We start from the raw sequence: 23,458 nt of genomic DNA, 5'->3' as shown, positions 1-23,458 counted from the left end.
CATAAAAGTCCATCCTCTTTGCCACCTCACATATGCATTATGTGGGCTGCAAGAGTTTAATTCATTTTGGACAAGAACTGGTATGCTTTAAGACAGTGGGGTTGATTTGCCAAAGGCAAATAGGCTGGTATCTTGAAAGCGAATTTGCACTTTGCAAGGGGTTTTCCTTCAGCTTAGTGAATTCAGTAAAAGTACACCGTGCAAAGAATAACCAAATTCACTTGCAAAGTAAACAGCGTATTTGCTTTTAGTAAATCAACTCCAGTAATACAGATTACGAGACGATTTCCCTGACACATACAGCGAAAAAAGTATTTTGGACTAAAGCTGGCCATAGATTGATTGATCAAAATTTAGCTGGATCAGCAGAGACTGACCAAATTTCAACCCATGTGTGACTGCTCTTGCTCAAGAGAAGTCAATCTAATGATCTACTTATGTCAGATGGGCTTGTTGGAGACTTTTCTTGATCAGCAGCTGCTGATCATTCTATTTCCCACGATCAGAATCCAATTGGGCTACATCCACAAAGCAGTATCTTACCACATTCAAGTATGTGATAAAAAAGCACACATCGATTTCGATTTTTTTTTTTAAATTTACAAAAAAAAACCCTACTAAAATACTGCATTTGCTATGTTATGAACTGACAGTATTCTAGTAGTGAAACCTTACTATAATTTAATGCTGGTGGCCACCAGCATCCTTAACAAGCTGTAACTGTCATGCTTATTAAGGAGCGGGTGACCGCTGCGTCCTTAACAACTGATGAGTCATCAGCTGTCAGTGGGGTTCGCTGCTGATAGCCTGAATGTAAAAAAAGAAAGAATTGTTGGTATTTGAAAACTGCTGAAAAAAATGGCATGTGGTCCCCCCAAAAACTATACCAGACCCTTATCCAAGCATTCAGCCCAGCAGATCAGGAAAGGGGGAGGAGTGAGTATCTCCCTTCTTCCTGAACCTTACCAGACCACATGCCTTCAACATGGGGGTGGTGCTTTGGGCAAGCACCTTGTCCCCATGTTGATGAGAACAAGGGCCTCTTCCCCACAACCCTGACAGGTGGTTGTGGGGGCTCAACAAGGGGGCTCCCAGGTACCCCTCAACAAGGGGGCCCCCAGGTACATAGTACCCCTACTCATTCCCCAAAAAGTTGGTAAAAAAGAGTAAAAATGCAACAACGGTTTTTAACAAGTCCTTTATTAAAAATGCAAGAAAAAAAATTGTCCCCCGATGTAGATCCAAGTCAATCACGATGAATGCTTTGTTCCCAAGGAAGGCTCCTGCTGAATGACAGTTCCCCGCTTGCTAAGTAAACAGAGGGCGGAGCCACCCGGTGACATCACCCTCTTCTGGAGTCCCCCGCCTTGCACTCCAGGCTCCTTCTCTTCTCCATGTGGTCCCATAGAAAGCAGGTTGATATACGGGCACACCTGTAGGCTTGTTTCTGTTACTGTGTCCATTGACACAGACAGCACAGCACAGCCCCGCCCCACCCCACCCCACCCCGATCCCTCCTTACACCATTTGATTGACAGCAGCAGGAGCCTACGGCCCATGAGTACCTGTAAGAAGAGGAAAAGAGGGGAGAGGAGGCTGCAGCTGTGCAGCGCTGGATTCCTGACAGGCTTAGGTAAGTGTGTTCGGGGGGGGGGGGGTGATAGCTAGTAGCTAGTGGGGTGTTTTTAACCTTAATGCAGGGAATGCATTAAGGGAAAAACACCAAAGTTTAAAGGCCACTTTAAAGGATAAGTTCACTTAAAAAAAATGCACATTTTCTTGCAGGTAAAAAAACGTGCATTTATTCATTTTTGTTCAGCCTATAAAGCATTGCACCAGAGATCAGCAGATCTCCAGCAGAGCCAGTGTATCTGCTTGCCCATATATCCCATATGAGCATGCAGACACAATCTGACAGGAAGCATAAATAATTTACCATGGTGCTCCACAGCACCATGGTAGTACATTGGAAACTACAACCCAACAGCAGCAAAGCCTGCTGGACCTTGTAGTTTTCCAAGCCTAGAGCCCTGTCAATCAGTGACGCAGATGGGTGGGTGGAGCCTCGCTCAGCCATAATTTTTTTTTTTAATTGTGATGCAGGGAGGGAGAAGAACCCTGCTAGCTGTCACAGTGGGGGTAGGGGAGGTGCGGGCGGCAGTCTGTTCGTATATTGGTGTAACGTTACAAAAGGTGATCTTAGTCTTTAACTACAGGAATGCTAGAACAATAGTCAGTCCCTTATTTCTGTCTGTTTGCCTGTTGCATTTGCAAGTATCCAATTTGCAGATTTATTATATGGCATTGTAAAAACCTTTCTTGAATCTTGTTTCTTTGAGAGATCTGTTCCTACAGACCATACAATAATCACTATTAATCACTGGGACTTAACAATATTAAAAAGAAGATAGTAAATCCCTGCAGGCATACGTGCTTCATAACATGGATTTATCCTTTTCTTCCCATGATAAATCAGAGAGATAAATCAGAGAGTACACATCTATACTACAAAATGAATCATGGTCTTCCACGTAATCTACTGCAGTCATTTTTTACATTGATTTCTAAATACATTTATCTATATAAAGCTGGAAGAAAAGTTTGAAAGAGAGTGGCGTTTCACTTTCTCACTTAGCCCTTTTAAATTATTATCACGTAAATATCAACATTTAGGAAAGACTTGGTATTTACATAGGAGTTTTGTTAGGGATTCACCATAGTTTGGAGCAGGAGAAAAAAAGTACAGTTGGGAAACTTCTGCATTGAAGAGTGTCTTTTATGTAGCAGGGGTTTTATTTGTAATAAAGGACCAAAAGGAATGATTGCTTGAAAAAGGCAGGATGAATTTGAAAAGTAAAATATCTTAAACTGCTTTACAGGACTAGGGCTAAGCTGCAGAATAATTTTAATGCTGAAACGTATTGCTCTATGATGTCCCTGTTGAATCCCATGATTTCAGGTCTAGATTGTACACAAGTCCTTGACTGCTGAGCCCCTTTTCTTCCTTATGCTGAGCCCTAGGCATGCCTCAACTTTGACAGCTGAATGTCATGGTAGGGATTAAAATGTATCAAAAGGCACGTTTTTGATTTTGAGTAGGGAAAGGTTAGGCTCTTTGTGAAGTTTTATTACTGCTTTTGTCCCCTCTGGGGAGATTCACTTCTCTGGTGGTCACTAACAGACAGTGAGAAAAAAATCCAGCATTTCTCAGTTGTCACATAAGCAAGTGGCAAAGTTAAACCATCCAATGGGGTTGATTATCTTGGATGGGGATTTCCCCTCACCTTCATGGAATATTCTTTAAGTTACTGTTGGATTTCTAAGAACTTTAAGGCAAGTCTCCCCAGTAGAACACAGAAAGCAAAACAATACTGCACGGGGCTTTTAATCCTTTTGTACTCTATTCAAAACTGGAAAAAGGTTTTTCTATACATACACTTTAATGTCAAAGCTGGTGGAACATAGTGCCAATTTAAACAGAACTCAAGGCCCTTTTGCGGCTTGGTTTTCAGTAGATTTAGACACTTTTTACTGTTTCCACCATGCTGAAGATTATTATTTTAAACACATTTAAAGCCGTAAAAACAGGGTCATATTAATCTGCAACTTGTATACACAAGACTAGCATTATTATTTTTTTTAACTCAAATTTGTCACAATCATCTATGATTTTATGATTATGGCCTTTTTTAAATCAAGTTTTTTTCATTTTGTTGAACTTAAGAAAAAAAGCAAATAAAGTTGTTATTGGCCTGCCATTAAGGGCCCATTATAAATTAAATCCCCTACAGGATGTGGTCAACCTCTGTGAGCTTTTTTTAAATCCGCATCTAAACTTGCTGTGTATTGGCACATCTGGTATGTAGATCTGTTGGCCACGTATAGTATCAATTCAACTGCACCAGTTAATGTCTTTACCACATTTATATAGACTTACTAGCAAGCAAACAATCATCAAGAGCTGAGTTTTGCCCCTTGATGGTATTCATCATGCAAAATGTGTTTTCCATTTGCATTGGTAGACCTTGTGGGAGGTAGACTTTCCTAGCTTTTAACAGCATGGGAATCACCAAATCAAAATGGCCTCTGCCTCTCAAAATCTGGGCTTCAACAACCAAATCACTAAAACCAGTAACCATGAAACAAAGTGGTAAATCAATCCTTCAGATAGGAGATTCAGTTTATCAAGGGGAGTCCGCTAGGTGTCTTTCAACAAATTGTTTGGATCAGAGTACCACATCCTCCCGAGCCATCTAAATCCTATGGAGCAGATGAAGAAAAGTCAAAGATCACATTTTACAGATCCTAGAGCATCCACTGCTTCCGACAAAGGAACTCTACATCTGGCACAAACCTGTCCAGTTTGGCCCAGGCTGTGACATGACATTCTGCCTCGGATAGAATCCTTTCTACTTCCATAGCAGTGGCAAGAATTCTGGTTCCTCTAGATCTTTGTAGGTTCAACTAGATCACCCAAAGTTACAGAATGTTGATCAGCAGATCGGATTCCTCCCATGTCCAAGTCCCCTTCACTGACAAGGTGTCTACGACTTCCCAGCTCTTCAGCCTAGCATCTGTTGTCAAAAACTTCCAAGATATTGGAAGGAAGGTTTTTCCTAACTCCAGAGCTGGATTCCTGAGCCACTGGATGAAGGATAAACAGTTTCTCAGTATCAAGCGAGTCAGTTTGTCTAGAGACTGGATTGACCTGTCCCATGATAATAAAATGTTGAGTTGATGAACTGTGTCGTGGAACTGCCCTAAAAGAGACTACTATCAAGTAGAGAATTCTCATTCAGAAGTGCAGAGTTGGACAGCTCCTGGACTGTAGAGTCAGAATCTATGATCAGAGAGGCTTGAATCGCATCCTGCATTTAATCACATCCACGATAATACCCCAATATTCCAAGTGAATTGTCAGTTGTTGCCCTGACTGCTGAAGGTTTAGGATCCAACCAAACCTCTATAAGGTCAAGATTGTCTGCATTATGTTGACAGTCAGTAACTACGCAGATTGAAATTTTGGACCTGAATATAAACAATTAGGGCTTTTAGCTCCAAGATGTGGTGGATACCCTGTTTTGGCTTAGTAACTGTGAAAGGTTTTGAGTAAAACCCCTGAAACATTTCTGCCACTGGAACTATGGCAATTATGCCATGATTCAAAAGCAGCATAGAGGTCTGCTAGTCTGTGCTGAGACGCAGGCAGGTTGGATAACATGAAACAGGGATTGGGGAGGGGGCAAAGAGGCAAATGCTAGCTTTTAGCCCCTGAAACCACATCTCTTACCCAGTCATCTGAGACACTTTCCAATGGCCAACAGACTTCCTAAGAGGGCTTGTCTGCAGGTTTGAGAGATTTAGAGTACCAGGGCTTGCAGTCAAACTGAGCTCCTTGGCTTTGGTCTATGCTTGGAATTTGAAGCCTGGGAGTAAAAAAATACCTCTTTTTGGAAGGGAGTCTTCCCAATTTTAGGCTTGAGTATCTGCAGCTGAGATAAATGAGTTGATTCCTGGGGTGAGTAAGATCATCCTCTATCCTGCCTCCCACTGTGAATTCTGTAGTAATTTAATACCCCCCAAGGCATCTTATTTAAAGAATGTGTGTATTTCTAATGTTGCCATTTGTGCCACATGAAAAAACTGCTCTCTGCTGAGAGAATTTTTTTTTTGTTAGCTTTCCATTGGTGCATGCTGTTTCATTTCAGTGCCCAGCTACCCATGTCTTTTTTTCAACAACATCTTAAAACCGGCCAGAAAGAAAACAGTGGGTCTTTGAGTGCCTTATATCGAGACCACTGAACAGATCATTATCCTGAAAGATCGCTAAGGGATGGAGTGCTGACCCAGCTGAGGAAGGCTGACCTGGATGTTGTCCACTGATCATTTATATATGCTTCATTTCATATATTTTCTGGTAAGCGCATTCAACATTTGGTGACGGGCACTTCACGCGCTTTGGAAAGTGTTGAACCACTGGGGTGTTGTCATCTGAGGACATCTACGTCCGTTATTTGGATTCACCTATGAACTTTTCTTAGATTGGACTCTTTTTTCTTTTTGTCACTTTACACAGCATTTGAGGTCTTATTGCTCAATTGTATTATTGTTTATATATTTAATTTTATTTAGTATTTTATCTTATGTTAGAGGGATTGGCGCAGCCTTACATATATTTTTTTGAGATAAATGAGTACTTTTACCCCCAACTACATATTTTATGAGGGTGTTCAGGGCAGTTTCAAAGAGACTTTCACTTCCAAAAGGGTGTCATTGCAACAGAAGGCTCAGAGGGTGTTATAGATGTGGAAATGTTAGAAAATGCTTCTGGTGAGGAAGTAGATGAATTTTGATCTTAGCCTCTGTGCAAATAAAGTTGCAATTTGAGCATAAAATCTTGCAAAACTGCTGAGACGTCTTCCCTAGATAAAGCCAAGCAGGGGGTCAAATATGACCGAGCTAGGGAAGACTCTGAGGAGTGTATGGACTAAAGTAGGTGGCAACAATTTGGGCTGTTATCATGTCATGGTGTAATGTCTATAGTGGGGGAAACTGCAGGTTGCCCCAGAACTGTTAGTGGATTGTGAACAGGAATGACCCTAAGAGGAATCGCTCCCCTTGCGCTTAGGAGCTGACATGTTGAGATGCTTAACAGAGACAACTTAATTGAGATCATCAGGTAAAAACCCCATGAACTGGCTGATGGTAGCAGGAGAGGTTCAAATGGCCGGAGGTGACTTGTTCACTGTAGACAGCAGCAAAGACTAGCTGAGGTGGACCTGCTAGTCTCTTGTGAATAACTAAGGCTGAAAGGTGAAAACTCCAGATAGTAATGCAGCACCTAAATTCTCAGTGTATTAAACATTTTCATGGAGACCAATGAAAAACAAGTGTACAATGGCACTCAATAGTCCTAATAAATGTATCAGTTTCTGATGCTTGGCCAACGTGGCCTACTCAGAAACAAGTCTTCAGAGACAGGGTCACACCATAGGCTCTGCCATGGCTCTGGAGCTAGAAAGCAGTCTGCAGCTAACTAAAATAGCACACAGAACACGCAGATCTGAAAAGTGTCACAAACGGAGCCCATTGTCTGATGGTCACATTCCTGACAGGCCCCACAATTGTACAGTTTAGTTGGGTCTGTATATGGCTTTCAAAGCCATTGCTGAGGATAAACTGATATATATAACTGCAAAAAGAGACCAACTCAAGCAACATGCAGATTAAATCTTGAATGAAGTACAGATAAATCTTGGAAACATTTTTAATGAGTAGTAAAACAGTTCTTTTCTAAGTTAAGTCCTCCATCCTCCTAGGACACTAGCAAAAAAACTGAGGCATGCTAGGAAGAGGAAGAGTTAAGCTACACTGGTCACTGTTTATGTTGCCAGTGTCCCAATCCTCCTTTAGGTGGCAGCATGCCTCTTGTCTCTTAATCCTGTGTCCTTTGATAAACAAGAAAGAAATGTATGTATTTATTCAAAGACTTTAATAAAACTATAATTCTATTTACCGTATTTATCAGCGTATAACATGAGCTGGTGTATAATACGCACCCCAATTTAAGAGGGAAGTTTCAGGAAAAAAACTGCAGCCTGTTGTGTGCCCATCTGCTTTTGTGTGCCCATCTGCACCCTGTTGTGTGCTCATCTGCACCCTGTTGTGTGCCCATCTGCAGCCTGTTGTGTGCCCATCTGCAGCTTGTTGTGCGCACATCTGCCCCCTCAATGCAGCTCACCATATCTCAGATGAAATCACTGAGCCATCATCTATTTCCTCACTCTCAGTCTGCAGTCACATACACAATCCCGCCTCCGCCATCGGCATTGGACCAGCTCCTATGATAGACAGAACACTGGTCCAATGCCGGTGGCGGAGGCGGGACTGTGTATCAAAGAGCCGAATGGAGAGGAGATGGTGGCTCTGTGATTTCCAGTAGCACTCGTCCCCCTCCTTCCCCTTGAGGTACGCTATCGGCGCATAACACGCACCTGCTATTTCCCCCCTATTTTCAGGGGAAAAAAGTGGGAGTTATTCGCTGATAAATACCGTAAATAATTTTACAAATATGTAGATACTCCTGTATCCTGAATATTTCTGGTAACTAGCTCACATCATCTGCTTATTAGCTTTTATGTAACTGTATCCTCAGAATGGAAAAAAATCTCTCTGCGGTTGAAAGCTTAGAAGATTAAGGAAGCAGGTCAAATTACATATTTTGCCATCTTGACAGCTTTTCCTTTTTCCTTTGCGTCTAAAATTGCCAGGAGATATTTATCAAACTGATCAGACTTTTTCTTACACTTCCTTTTGTTAATGTAAGATGCATGAAACATATTTAACCCCTCACTGCTCCTTTCAGCAATGAGAAGCAAAGAAAAAAGCCCAAAGAAAGCTGTAGTTGGATTTCTAGAGAAAGCCTTCCTAGGGCTGACTGTCTCCTCACCCACATATGATAGTGCTGGGACCGCAGAGAGTACAGTCACATAATGTGGCAGTGTCCAGAAAAAAAAATGGGATGCTGTTACTGGGGGACCAACCTTAAAATATATATATTTTTAAATACCCTTCAGTAATTATAAAGGAGACACCATATGATCTGGTTGAACAATAAAAAAAAATAAGAAATACTGTAAAATTTACTAAGTCTGGAATATATGGGCCACGCCCCTAAATTGAAAATGAGTAGAAAAAGACAACAAATTGGATTTTGTGAGATTTTTAAGGTGCTTGAACCAAAATAAAATGTAATAACAAAAGTTTATTGTTCACGATATTTAAAATGAAACAGAAATGAAAAATTCCATTAAAAAAATGACATTAAAAATAAAGACCTGTCCTCGTTGACTAACTTCGCAAGGTATACTGTATACATTTTTTTTTTTAATAAAGCAGCTTTTCCTTTTAAGATCAAATATACTTGTTAATGCTAAACGTGTTTCTTGGATTTCATCTACTTCATCAGGGAATGAAACAAGACCAACACATCTGAAAATCCTCCAGAAGGAGATGAGATGGAATACACCCCATAATATAGATCCTAAAGTGAAGGAACACAACTGGGGAGACATGACCCACCAGAAAATGTGGCTAGCACATAGATTGTTCTAATTAGGTTGGTACTTGAATAATTGGCACTTACTGTATATAGAACATAATAGTATATGCACATATTTCAATCACTCCAGCCAACAGAGGAACATATTAAAAGGATTGGCATCTCATACTCCATAGAGGATGCACACCAAAGAAAAGATATGCTTAAAGTTCTATATGTAATCTAATGAGTCACAACTTCTCCTGTGAGAATATAATAGACTCCAATACTGCATATACCAATGTTTCAGCATCGGTTGGTGTCCCCCAGGCCTTTGTTTTTAATACCATTATTTATGGAATTTTAGATTTTTGACTAGTTTTAAAGAACTTTTGTTATTAAATGTTATTTTGGTTTAAACTTTGCTTTACAGTTCATGCCAAAATCACTTTTTTTTTTTACTAAGAAATGATTGTAGTTATTAACCACTTCCTGACCAGCGCACGACGATGTACGTCGACAGAATGGCACGGGCAGGCATATTGGCGTACAGGTACATCCAACATTCAATGCCGCCCTGCCATCGGGAGCGCGCCGCCGGCGGCGTGCTCCCGCGCTGGTCGGGACACCCATGAGTCTGGTCGGGGGACCCGTGGACTCTATCGCCGCGGGCATCCCCGCAATCGTCTCACGGAACGGCCGAATGGAGGAAATGCTGTGTAAACAACATTTCTCCATTCTGCCTAGCAACTAGTGACGCTGATCTCTGCTCCATGTGATTGGAGCAGAGATCAGTGTTCACTAAATGAAAGCCCAACCCCCCCACAGTTAGTAACACACCCCTAGGAACACTTAAACCCTACACTGCCACCCACTGGTTAACCCTTTCACTGCCAGTGTCATTTACACAGGAATCACTGCATTTATATAGCAGTGATTACTGTATAAATGACAATGGTCCCAAAAATGTGTCAAAAATGTCCGATGGGTCCCCCACAATGTCGCAGTCACAATAAAAATCGCTGATCGCCGCCATTACTAGTAAAAAAAAATAATAAAAAATTATTAATAAAAATGCTATAAAACTATCCCTATTTTGTAAACGCTATAACTTTTGCGCAAACCAATCAATAATCGCTTATTGTGATTTTTTTTACCAAAAATATGTAGAAGAATGCGTATCGGCCTAAACTGAGGGAAAAAAATGTTTTTTTTATATATTTTTGGGGGATATTTATTATAACAAAAAGTAAAAAATAATGCGTTTTTTTCTAAATTGTCGCTCTATTTTTGTTTATAGCGCAAAAAATAAAAACCGCAGGGGTGATCAAATACCACCAAAAGAAAGCTCTATTTGTGGGAAAAAAAGGACGTCAATTTTGTTTGGGAGCCATGTCGCATGACCGCGCAATTGTCAGTTAAAGCGACGCAGTGCCGAATCGCAAAAAGTGGTCTGGTCTTTGACCAGCAAAATGGTCCGGTCTGCAAGTGGTTAAGGAATGCAATAAGAATGAACTGTATTTTTAAATTAAGCTAGTGTAGGGGCCTGTATGTGACTTGGTAGAAACCTCTTATAATCCATTGTACAGCAGCATTGAGGGAAAGGATGAGCCAACACTAGAAGCCAATATCTGATATAATGCATTCACACATGCTGGCACGGAACAGGTTGAGAAGCGGTAAGAGCAGAGTAAGCAGAGGAGTTCCTTCATCAGTCATCGACCTAGCCAAGCTGCATGTGAGAGCTGGGGAAATTTTCAGTAATGATTGGACAGAAATACAAAACATTTGGCAAATAAAAGAGCTCCCATTTTATGGTATCTTAGGATCCCCAAACTCTTGGCCATGCTATTGTACAAATAAGAACTACTGCCTGCATTGTCACACCTTAGCTTCCCTTCACCTTCCCTTGTGCCTTGCCATTGGCCAATGGAAAGACACAGTGGGCTTAAATGGACAGACCAAAGTACAACCATTTGAGTGGGTACAGTGAGGTGGCATTCATTTTAGATTGTACCCTTTGCATGTAGCCAGCATACAACAATGTGAATCTGTTCATCGAGGTGTAAGTTAGAATTAAGTTATTAAGTTAGAAATGTCTTCCATGCCAAAAAATTACCAGTGCTGATCAGCAAGTCTTGTGATCTATGGGTTCTTGCCAGATGGTACAGCAATGTCCTGGACCGGCACTGGAGGTAAGCAGTACAGCTTTGTCTAAGATATACCTCCAGCCTGCTGGTCAGGCAGTCAATGAGTAACAGCACACAGATGCTTCAAAGTCTTATTGGCTCGTAGTGCTGCTACTCACTCTCATTTTAAACTCTGCATCACAGGGAATTTCAGGAAGCTGAAATAAAGTGGCAATATTCAGGCAATTTCTGTGGGAAGTCAATGATTCCTAGGGATGTGGCAAATGTAAGAAACCATATCTTTCTTAGGAACCAGTGACAGTGGGATGAAATACCGCTTTCATAGATGATGCTCAGTTCTCGACAAACAGGGGACCAAACAGGCAAAGTTCAATCCAAACCTGTGTCAGCTCATCCCTACCCCAAAAAGCAGAAAAAATCTGAAAATTGTTTTAATCCTAACCCACTCTAACTAAAACTAAAAAGTTAAGACTATATAGTCTTCGTGAAGGAATTTAGATTTGCTTTAATATTATTACAGGTTGAAAACTGCAATGTAACTAGTTTAAGCTGTGAAGGTAGCCACAGTATTCATCTTTTTAATACATTTTGCATTGCAGGAATTATACATATAATATAAACTTGAGCTGCACTTGAAAGCCCTAAACTAATAGACACATACATATGTCTTGCTAACTGAATGTTTTTTAGTTTTAATTCAATTTGAATTTTTGCAGAATTTTGGTCCAGTGCAGCTTACATGAAAATCTTTTAAATTTTTTTTAGCATCCTTTTGCTTCTTTTTGTGAATCTTGTTTTTGTTTTACCGGTCCAGCTTTTTAATATGTTCTGTAATACATATTTAGTTATTTTTACATATTTTTTGAATGATGGTTAAATATAGTACCTTTTGAACAGTAAGGTTGCCCAGGTAGAATATCCCTATTTGATAAGATTTTGATATTTATATTTCAGGGAACCATCTGGTCCTATGGGTGCCAATATACTTACTTATTTTCTGTGAATATTAGCAGTTGTACAAACCCTACCCTCATACATCTGTATTTTAATACCCACATTGTTTATCTATTTATTAAATTTTTTTTATTTTGTCTTGATCTCTTCCTTAAATTTTTTTCGAGATTTCAAAATTTGTATTAACTATTCAGCATTTTATTAACTATTCAGCAAACCCTTTCCCTACATCCTCCCCCTGTCCTCCCCTAACCCGATCCATGTCAATAAAATCTGGTATAAACACAAACAGTCCCTTGCCTGTTATGTATTTTATTAAAATGTGAGCAAAGCTTGTGTGAGATAGTCCATTCAGAAGACAAAGGACATTCTACTTGACTTCTTCTTTTTACATTTAATTATAAGGTTTATTTACAAAAAGAGTAATTTTAATCATGGGTTTTATTTTTTATTATTATTATGTCAAAATGAGTGACATTTCTATTTGTTTTAACTTTTACTGAAGTGGAGTACTTGAAGTCAACACAGGCTATACAGAAAATTCATACTTTAGTAAATTAGCCCCAGTAGGACACGTTATTGTTCATGTTGTAGTTCCAAGATTATTTGCTTGTGTATGTACACTATCACATAGTTCTTGGTAATTTATAGACTAGATAAAAGAAAAGACACAAAAATAAAATGTTTTTGCAAATTAAAATTACTCGTGTATAATGGAAGACACTTGTAAGGTTTTTAAAAAGTACCTGTGTGGCCAAGCTGACAACCTTTCTTCTTCAAGACGTCTTCAACTGGAGTGTCAAAGATTAATAGAACATTTTGAAGCAGTCCCTGAAACAGTAATTAAATGTCACTCAATTAAACTATACGAATATACATTCTGAAACAAAATGCTGTTTCTGTATCACTACAACACTGGCCAAAATACAAAATGTCTCATACACAAAAATACCCCAAAGAACTGATCTTGTTGCAGGTCAGGTTAGCAGAAAAAAGCATACACTAATGGAAGGAGAGCAGACAACCAATGTGTTTCAGGGGTCAGAAAAACTCCCCCTTTATCAGGGATACAACGAAACACAATATAATGCAAATGTAAATTAGACAGGTGTGGTCATAGGATCACACAATCACAGAAAATCATGAATAACATATAATGTTGTATACTGTATATATGTGCACATGCATAGGAATGAAAATAAAGAAATATCAGATGGGATGGTAAGTGATAGTGTATGATTTGGAATTATTGTTATTGGATGCTATATGATCAATACACACCGTTACACTATTGTACATACAGTATCTCACAAAAGTGAGTACATCCCTTGCATTTTTGTAAATATTTTATTCTATGTTTTCATGTGACAAGGCTGAAGAAATTACACTTTGCTACAATGTAAAGTAGTAAGTGTACAGCTTGTATAGCAGTGTAAATTTGCTGTCCCCTCAAAATAACTCAACACACAGCCATTAATGTCTAAACCGTAGGCAACAAAAGTGAGTACAGCCCTAAGTGAAAATGTCCAAATTGGGCCCAAAGTGTTAATATTTTGTGTGGCCACAATTATTTTCCAGGACTGCCTTAACCCTCTTTGGCATGGAGTTCACCAGAGCTTCACAGGTTGCCATTGCCTCTTCCACTCTCCCATGACGACATCATGAAGCTGGTGGATGTTAGAGAACTTGCGCTTCTCCACCTTACATTTGATGAATGACGATGCTCCACAAATGCTCAATAGGGTTTAGGTCTGGAGACAGGCTTGGCCAGTCCATCACCTTTACCCTCAGCTTCTTTAGCGACGCAGTGGTCGTCTTGGAGGTATGTTTGGGGTCGTTATCATGTTGGAATACTGTCCTGGGGCCCAGTCTCCGAAGGGTGGGGCTCATGCTTTGCTTCAGTATGTCATAGTGCATGTTGGCATTCATGGTTCCCTCAATGAACTGTAGCTCCCCAGTGCCGGCAGCACTCATGCAGCCCCAGACCATGACACTCCCACCACCATGCTTGACTGTAGGCAAGACACTTTTGTCTTTGTACTTCTCACCTGGCTGCTGCCACACACGCTTGACACCATCTGAACCAAATAAGTTTATCTTGGTCTCATCAGACCACAGAACATGGTTTCAGTAATCCATGTCCTTAGTCTGCTTGTCTTCAGCAAACTGTTTGTAGGCTTTCTTGTGCATCATCTTCAGAAGAGGCTTCCATCTGGGACGACAGCCATGCAGACCAATTGATTCAATGTGCGGTGTATGGTTTGAGCACTGACAGGATGACCCCCCACCCCTTCAACCTCTGCAGCAATGCTGGTACCACTCATATGTCTATTTCCAAAAGACAACCTCTGGATATGACACTGAGCGCGTGCACTCAACTTCTTTGGTTCGACCATGGCGAGGCCTGTTCTGAGTGGAACCTGTCCTGTTAAAACGCTGTATGGTCTTGGCCACTGTGCTGCAGCTTAGTTTCAGAGTCTTGGCAATCTTCTTATAGTCTAGGCCATATTGATGTAGAGCAACAATTCTTTTTTCAGAGCCTCAGAGAGTGCTTTGCAATGAGGTGCCATGTTGAACTTCCAGTGACCAGTATGAAAGAGTGAGTGCGAAAACACCAAATTTAACACACCTGCTCCCCATTCACACCTCAGACCATGTAACATTAATGAGTCACATAACACCGGGTAGGGGAAAAAGTTAATTTGGCCCAATTTGGAAATTTTTACTTAGGGGGGTACTCACTTTTGTTGCTGGCGGTTTAGACATTAATGGCTGTGTGTTGAGTTATTTTGAGTGGACAGCAAATTTACACTGTTATACAAGCTGTACACTCACTACTTTACATTGTAGAAAAGTGTCATTTCTTCAGTGTTGTCACATGAAAAAATATAACAAAATATTTACAAAAATGCGAGGGGTGTACTCACTTTTGTAAGATATTGTATAACTAACATAAATACACATGAGATAAAACAATACATGTTGCACAGATGTCTAAAAAATAGGGCTCACTGGTTAGAAAAGCTATGTAAATACATACTCTATGTATCACATCCTCTATGAGGTTAAACCAAAGAGATATACATTACTGTGCAAAAGTTTTAGGCAGGTGTGAGAAAATGTGGCCAAACCATCACTTTCAGGACCCCTTTACACTGAAGATAATTCCTAATGACATTGGCTGTATGTTTGGAGTTGTTGACCTACTGCAGAATACATTTGGAGCCAATCACACACCTCCCTGATGTTATGGCATGATGGATAAGTTTCTGCCTGTATTTCTCATCATTGAGGACACCATTGATTCTGACCAAATCGCCAAATCAATTTGCAGAAATGCAGCCTCAAACTTGCAAGGAACCTCCACCATGCTTCATGGTTGAATGCAGACGCTCATTATTGTACTGCTTTCCAGCCCTTCAGCAAACTGCCTCCTGCTACTGCCAGATATTTCAAATTTTGACTCATAAGTCCAGAGCACCTGCTGCCATTTTTCTGCATCCCAGTTTCTATGGTTTCATGCATAGTTTAGACCCGTTCTGTGCTGATGGTACTGCTGAGCATCTTCTCATATAGATGGAAAGTAAGCATGTGTCTTGCATTAATTTGCCTTGGCAGACCACTGGTTCTACTGTCCTCAACGTTGCCCAATCAATGGTGTCCTCGATGCTGAGAAATATAGACAGATACTTATCCATCATGCCATGCCATAAGGGAGGTGTGTGATTGGCCCCACATTTATTCTGAAGCAGGACAATAACCCCAAACATACATGTAAACCCAACATTTTTTATTTATATTTTTGATGTCATTATGTAGAGTATAAGATTTCCTATCATTTGAGCCCAGTCTTGCCACAAAGAGTTAATCCATCTCTGAGCAATCCTCTTTTATTGTTCAGTCAGCTAATTCTTGACAGAGAAAAACTTTTTCAAATCCTCCCCCTTGCTGTGAGTGACAGGTGATTTACATATCTCGTGCACTAGCCTAAGAGACATGCATTATTTTTTAATTCCCTCCCACTCCTTTCTTCTGCTGCTCTGCCAGAATTGGATGTTCCCCACCTCAGCATAATTGGGCATGCTGAAGTCATGTGGGGACTTGTCCTGTCTTTTCACTGGATGTTAGAGATCATAGCAGAAGTTCAGTGTAAGAAATACTCAGGAGAATATGCATATTGACAAGGGGAGTGTAGAGGTAGGAGGGGAGTCTACTGACATCACGACACCACCCACTGAGCTCCAGACAACAGACCCACCCACAGAATCTGCAGTTTTTTCGGGTCTCATAGCAGACAGAGGGGAGACATTTGACAGGTAAAGATACATGCTTTGTTAGAATACTCTGAGCTTGAATCCATCCTTCGGGTAAAAGACCTGGAGAAACCCATGTCTCAGATTTATGGGTCCCTGCTGGTTGCTGCCGTCCCCGAGCTGTCCTCCCTCCGCAGGAAATGGGTGGGGGACATACCGAAGTTAGATGACGACGACTGGAGGGAGGTTTGGGACTTTCCATTCTCCCCTTTGGTATCAGCCAGGGACAAACTGGTCCAATACAAAATTGTTCACAGGGCCCACTATACGCCCCACAGATTGCATCAGATGTCGCAGACACATTGCTCGGCGTGCTGGCGATGCTCCTATCAGCCAGGAGACTTCATTCACATTTTCTGGACTTGTCCAGCGATTGAAGGTTACTGGAAGGAGGTTCTCCTGGTGATCGGCAAGACTACTAAGATTAGTATCCCTTATGACCCTAAATATTGCCTGCTGGGGCTAGTGGAGCAGATGTCGATCCTCAGAGCTAGGAAAACACTTATATCCTTGTTATTGTATTATGCACGAAAGGCCATCACCATGACATGGAAGCTCTATTAAATTCTGGAAAAACCTGGTGAATGCTAGTTTACCCCTCTATAAGGCCACCTACTCGAGGAGGGGTTGCCCGCAAAAATTTGAGAAGGTGTGGACCTGCTGGTTGGATGATAACACTACGGCAACTGATGTAGTGTTTAATCCATAATTCTTCATTAAGGTCATAGTGGGACGATAGGTTGACCCAATTGTTACTATGATATTCTATCCTGTATGTATAACACTTAGCAAAAAACCTCCTGTATTACCCTCTACCTACATTGGGGTATAGCTAGTTAAAGTTGTGTTTGTTTTATGTTGCCCTGCTGCGGCCTGTTGCTAAATCAGGAACAGACTGTATGTTATGAGAATGTGTCCTTATGTGGCCGGTTGCCGCATTTGGAGGCTTGCCCCTGCGTGGGTAATGTTTGGCCCCTGCGTGGGCAATTTGTATGCCTTTGAAAACTCAATAAAAAAGATAAAAAAAAAAAAAAAAGATACATGCTTTGCCCTGGTGATGGAGCCCCTGGCTATCTCCATAAGAAAAACCCCGAAAACAATGGGTTTTCAGAGAACTACGGGTGAGGAGAAAATAGCGTTATATACGGTCGATAAATTATTGTTCTTGGGAGATGCAGGGGACTCATTATTGAGGGCAATGGGCACGGTGGTAAAGTTTGGTGGGTTTTCTGGGTTGGAAATAAATTGGACGAAGTCTGAATTACTTCCGATAGATATAACTAAAGAAGCAATAATACCTGTGCTGCCCCAGTTGGCAGTTGTAGACGCATTGAAATATTTTGGGATTATAATAACAAGAGATCCCAGCCAATATTTAGATAAAAATCTTGTCCCACTACTTGCTAGATGGAAAAAAAAAATGATATTTGGAAACAGTTGCCATTATCAACAGCAGGCAGATGTAGCTTGATAAAAATGGTGTGGCTGCCCCAACTTCTGTACCTATTACATAATGCCCCAGTGTGGATACTTAAAAAATGGTTTAATAAAATAGAAAGTTTATTTAGGGAATTCATCTGGAAAGGGGGGCATGCTAGAATTAGGCTGCGTACTTTACAACTCCCAATAGGGGAAGGGGGGTTTCATTGCCCAATCCTGAGCATTATTATTATGCTTCACAATTGCAACATCTGATGGGTTGTGAGGATTCGAATGGAGGGACCCCTAATGGGAAAATCTTACTGACGGGAGCACTGCATGACACAATAGTCAAAACATTAGAGGTTAACTCTTTCAGTTATAAGAATCCAACAACTGGAATGATTATTAAAATATGGAAAACAATTAAAAAGGTGATGAAATACAGTGGTTTTAATATATTTACCCCTATTTGAAATAATAGCAATCTGCAGGAACTATTACCAATAGGAAAAAATAAGGTTTGGGAAAAACAGGGATTAAAAAGACTGCAGCAACCATATATGGGAAATACACTGAAAAAATTTGATGTATTGAAAAGGGAATTTAATATACCGCAAAATACATTACTTATCTTCAGGTGAGTCAGGCTTTGAAAGTTCAATTTAGAAACCAACCTCTGTATCGGAAAGAAGTCCCTCTTTTGCAACGTATAGCTCGGGCTAGTGTCCTTAAAGGATTAATTTCAGAAATATATGGACAAATAAGTAAACAGGTTAATGGCGAGGGGAAATTAGAGTCAGTAAAATTAAAATGGGAACACGATATAGGAATAATAACATAAGAACAGTGGAGGAGGATACTGGAGGCATCTTCCTTGGTATCCGTTGCTCCGTCACAAAAAATATCACAACTAATGCTGCTAAACAGGGCATATTATACTCCTAAATGGCTATTTAAGTTTGGTAAGAGAGAGGATGACTGCTGCCCTACTACATATGATGTGGAAATGCCCCAAACTATTTTGCTATTGGGATGGAGTGTTTAACATTCTGCAGGAAACGTTTGATATTAGGTTAAAAAAAGAAGCAATAATCTGTCTATTGGGATACAGGCAGGAGTTAGGGGAAAATAGGAGTAAAATGGTAGCCATCTGGAGAAGTTTATTCCAAGCTAGGAAATTGATAGCAATAAGATGGCAATCGAAGGTGGCCCCTACTGTCAAAAATTGGATTGCTGTTATGAATGAAACCCTCCCCAAAGAGAGAGTGGCTTATGTAAGAAGATGCAACCTCAAATAGTTTATTAGAATGTGGGAGCCTTGGTCAAGGGAAAAGCATGGTGGTATATTGAGTAATTAAAATATTTAGGGATAGCCAGTGGGAGGGGGGAGGGGGGGTTTAAGAAGTAAGTCAGGCTAACAAACCTATTGCCGGAAGTCAAAATAGGGTGGAGGGGATGACCCTCCTTCTCGCTCTCCTTTCGTTCAATCAAAGACGGGGTGGGTTATAACGCCCTGGGAAGACTATCAGCGGCTAGTACGAAGGCTCCGTTAAGCCGCTCTCTCGTTGGTTTTTAAAGGGAAGGGTAGAGAGGGAAAGTAGACGCTGGTTCCTGTCTCATTCTTTTCCTCTCTCCCCGGGTGTGCTATATAGGATACTTTATATTTTGTAATAAAATTTTGTTATCTAATGGGTTTGTATGTTACTATGGCAAATTTATAAAAAAATAAAATAAAAAAAATAAAAAAGATACATGCAGGAGGCATGTATATCCTTCTAGATAAACCCTATGGCAGTAGTTTAGAAAGGATTACATTGGGTTTACATCCACTTTAACTGAATTAAAATTTGTAATTTTTTTCCCCACAACTCAAGGTTTTTTTTGGTAGTATTTGATCACCGTTTTTTTTGCACTATGAACAAAGAACGATGGACAATGTTCTGCTCTAAAACACATCCAATAATAGAATTTAAAAGATCTAATTTCTTTATCAATTTAGGCCAATATTTATTTTGCTACATATTTTTGGTAAAGAAAAAAAAATAATACAAAAAACCCAATAAGCGTATATTACATAATTACATAGTAGTTACATAGCTGGTAAGGTTGAAAAAAGAGAGTCCATCCAGTCCAACCTGTGTGTGTGCGCTTTTATATTATATTATATTTACATGTATATCCCTGTATGTTGTGGTCGTTTAGGTAACTGTCTAATCATTTTTTAAATGATCTATGCTCCCTGCTGAAACCACGGCTTGTGGAAGAGAATTCCACATTCTTACCGCTCTTTTTTTAAAGAACCCTTTAAGCAGTTTCCAGTTAAATCGCTTTCCCTCTAATTTTAGTGAATGGCCGTGAGTCTTTTTAAATGCCCTTTCACGGAAAAGTTCTATCCCTATTGTGGGGTCACCAGTACGGTACTTGTACATTAAAATCATATGCCCTCTCAAGCGTCTCTGCACTCTCTCCATTTCCAGGACATTCTTCCTGAGGACTGGAGCCCAGAACTGAAGGGCATACTCTAGGTGCGGCCGGACCAAAGTCTTGGAGAATGAGTGTTATCGTTTTATCTCTGGAGTTAATTCCCTTTCTAATGCATGACAATATTCTATTAGTTTTGCTTGCAGCAGTTTGGCATTGACATAGCCTGTCATCTACTAGGACCCCCAGGTACTTTTCCATCTTAGCTTCCTCCAGAGGTTCTCCCCATAGTGAGTAGATTGCATTCATGTTTTAAACATTAAACCTCATTTGCCATGTAGTTGCCCACCCCATTAATTTGTTCAGATCTTATTGCAAGGTTTCCACATCCTGCAGAGAAGCTATTGCCCTACTTAGTTTAGTATCATCTGCAAATACTGAGATTTAGCTGTTTGTCCCATCCTCCAGATCATTTATGAATAAATTAAATAGGATTGGGCCCAGCACAGAACACTGAGGAAGTGGCGCAAGGTATGGTACATATGGCAAGTGCCATGGGCGCCATATGAAAGGGGCGCTCATAAGTGGCTGGGCAGCAGGGATGTACTGTCCATCGGGACTACCAGAAGTTGCCCGCTGGGCCGATGGCTCAGTGGGCCAGTTTCTGTATGAGACAACCAGCCTGTGTCAAAGTAATGGCTGCACAACCATTACTTTGAGCACTGCACCGCTGTATTGTCTATAAGCAGGGCTGGACCAGTACAAGGAAGGGGCAGATACCTTGGGCTGACCACTGCCACTGGTCAGCCATTTATGCATCAGTGTTAAGGTTATCTAAATGTTTTGACTGAGGGGCTCAGTTTCAGTGCTTGCCATAGACACCATCTTCACTAGATATGCCCCTGCCCTGAGGGTCCCCACTTTCCACATTGGACCTTGGTCTGAGTATTCCCCATTTATCATACATAGGTACATAGTTAGTAAGGTTGAATAAAGACACCAGTCCATCCAGTTCAATCACTACCCTCTAAACTCTCCCTTGTAGCCAGTATTCAATCCAGGTACTCATCCTTTGGTCCATGCTGACAGACCTTAGCTTGTACAGTAAACGTGTCTGGGGAACTTTATCAAATGCCTTTGCAAAATCCAGATACACCACAACTACGGGCCTTCCTTCATCTAGATGGCAGCTCACCTCCTCATAGAAAATGAATAGATTTGTTTGGCAAGAACAATTTTTCATGAATCCATGCTGATTACTGCTAATGATACTATTTTCATTACTAAAATCTTGTATATAGTCCCTTATCATCCCTTTCAAGAGCTTGCATACTATTGATGTTAGGGTAACTGGTCTGTAGTTCCCATGGATATATCTTGGTCTTTTTTTCAAGATTGGTGCTACATTACAGGGCTGGACTGGGACAAAAATTTGGCTCTGGACTTCATCCAGACAGGCCCACTTTAATTTTGCAAACACACACACAACAGTATATAAACGATACGCAATTGCACAAAAAGATGAAAACATTCCACTATTGGGCATAAGACAGGGCAAAGCCACACCAATGCCCGTTAATGCAGCCTCACCAGTGCCGATTAATGTAGCCTGATCAGTGCCCATCAGCGCAGCCACACCAGTGCCCATTAATGCAGCCACACCAGTGCCCATTAATGCAGCCACACCAGTGCCCAGTAATGCAGCCACACCAGTGTCCAGTAATGCAGCCACACCAGTGTCTAGTAATGCAGCCTGATCAGTGTCCATCAGCGCAGCCACACCAGTGCCCATTAATGCATCCACACCAGTGCCCATTAATGCAGCCTGATCAGTGCCCATCAGCACAGCCTCATAAGTGACCATCAAAGTTAGTCTCCTCAGTACCTGGTCTGCACAGCTTCTTCTACCTAGGTCTTGGGTGCAGTGCTTGTCCTGCAGGTGGTTCCTTTGGAGCTGGGAGCCCAGGACCAGCTGTGCACTGCTGGTACATCTGGTCCTCTCCCTTCCTCCTGAACACCACAGACCTGGGTAACTAGTGCTGGAGGAAACTGGGAGGGATGAGATGAGCGGGCGGGGACTCCCAAATCCTGTCCACCAGTTAGCTAATCTCCTGACTCCCGCTGTATAGCTTTTAAAAAAAAAAAACTTCTCCGGGTCTCCCCTGTGTTCAGTGGGGGCCGGAGGGCAGAGAGTAGACTATTTCATCACTTTCAGCTTTAGGTGGATTATTCCACAGCAGCACTCCTGGACAGTGTACCGATATAACACAGGCATAGCAGAAGATTAGCTTATTAGCTTATTGGTGGACAGGGTTTAGGAGTCCCCACCCGATCTAACTCAGTTGTCATTGAAACCAGCCCACTGAGCCATTGGCCCACCGGAAAACTCCCGGGAGTCCCGATGGCCAGTGCATGCCTGCTGTATTGGCTTTTCTTCAATCAGCTGGTACCATACCAGTTAGTAGACAGTTCATAAAAATTAGAAACAACGGTCTGGCAATTACTTGACTGAGTTCTTTAAAGCGGTAGCAAACCCGCTGAAGTTTTTTTTTTTTCCTGACCTGCAAAGGTAAAGGCATAATGAGCTAGTATGCACCGCATACTAGCTCATTATGAAATACTTACCTTAGAAAGGGGCCCCAACATCTGGCCCGATCCACGCTGAGGGAGTTGACATGTTCCCTCTGTGTTTCTTACGGGTATCGTGCCTCCGGCGCTATGAGTGGCCGGAGCCACAATGTCGTCACAGCCACGCATGCAGTGTCCAGTGTCTGTTGGACTTTCAGCCATGAATTCCCTGTGCGCATGTGCCGCTGTAGTCATCGGCGCATTGCGAGGAGAATATTTCCTAAACTGTACAGGTTTAGGAGATAATTTTTTTACCTACAGGTAAGCCTTATTATAGGCTTTCCTGTAGGTAAAAGTCATAAAAATTACTATACAACCACTTTAAGGACCCTCGGGTGCAAGCCCCCTGGTCCTGGTGACTTATTTATGTTAAGTTTTATAAGTCTGTTTCGAATTTTATCCTCTGTCAACAATGAGGATGTTTCCTGTGAAGTGTCATGAGGACAAACATTGTTTAAAAGGGAAAAATCTGCACTAACCGGTGATAATTGATTAACAAGGTACAAATGACCTCAAATAAACAATGTACA

The 23,458-nt window shown here is 41.1% G+C and overlaps 1 protein-coding gene across 1 annotated transcript in view; it reads right to left on the bottom strand.

The window, feature by feature from the left end:
* The window catches only part of THBS2 (thrombospondin 2), a 178,946-nt gene that overhangs the window by 93,460 nt on the left and 62,028 nt on the right, over positions 1-23,458 (bottom strand). Inside the window, exon 4 of the mRNA XM_077486312.1 lies at positions 12,891-12,975. Coding sequence (XP_077342438.1) covers positions 12,891-12,975 — 85 coding nt within the window. The remainder of the gene's footprint in view (positions 1-12,890; positions 12,976-23,458) is intronic.

The sequence above is a fragment of the Lithobates pipiens genome, unplaced genomic scaffold (assembly GCF_037356315.1).
Source record: "Lithobates pipiens isolate NorthernLeopardFrog02 unplaced genomic scaffold, aLitPip1_a1.2 Scaffold_18, whole genome shotgun sequence".
NCBI lineage: Eukaryota > Metazoa > Chordata > Amphibia > Anura > Ranidae > Lithobates > Lithobates pipiens.
Note: the sequence above shows the minus strand (reverse complement) of the source record. Positions and strands in the feature narration are given on the sequence as shown.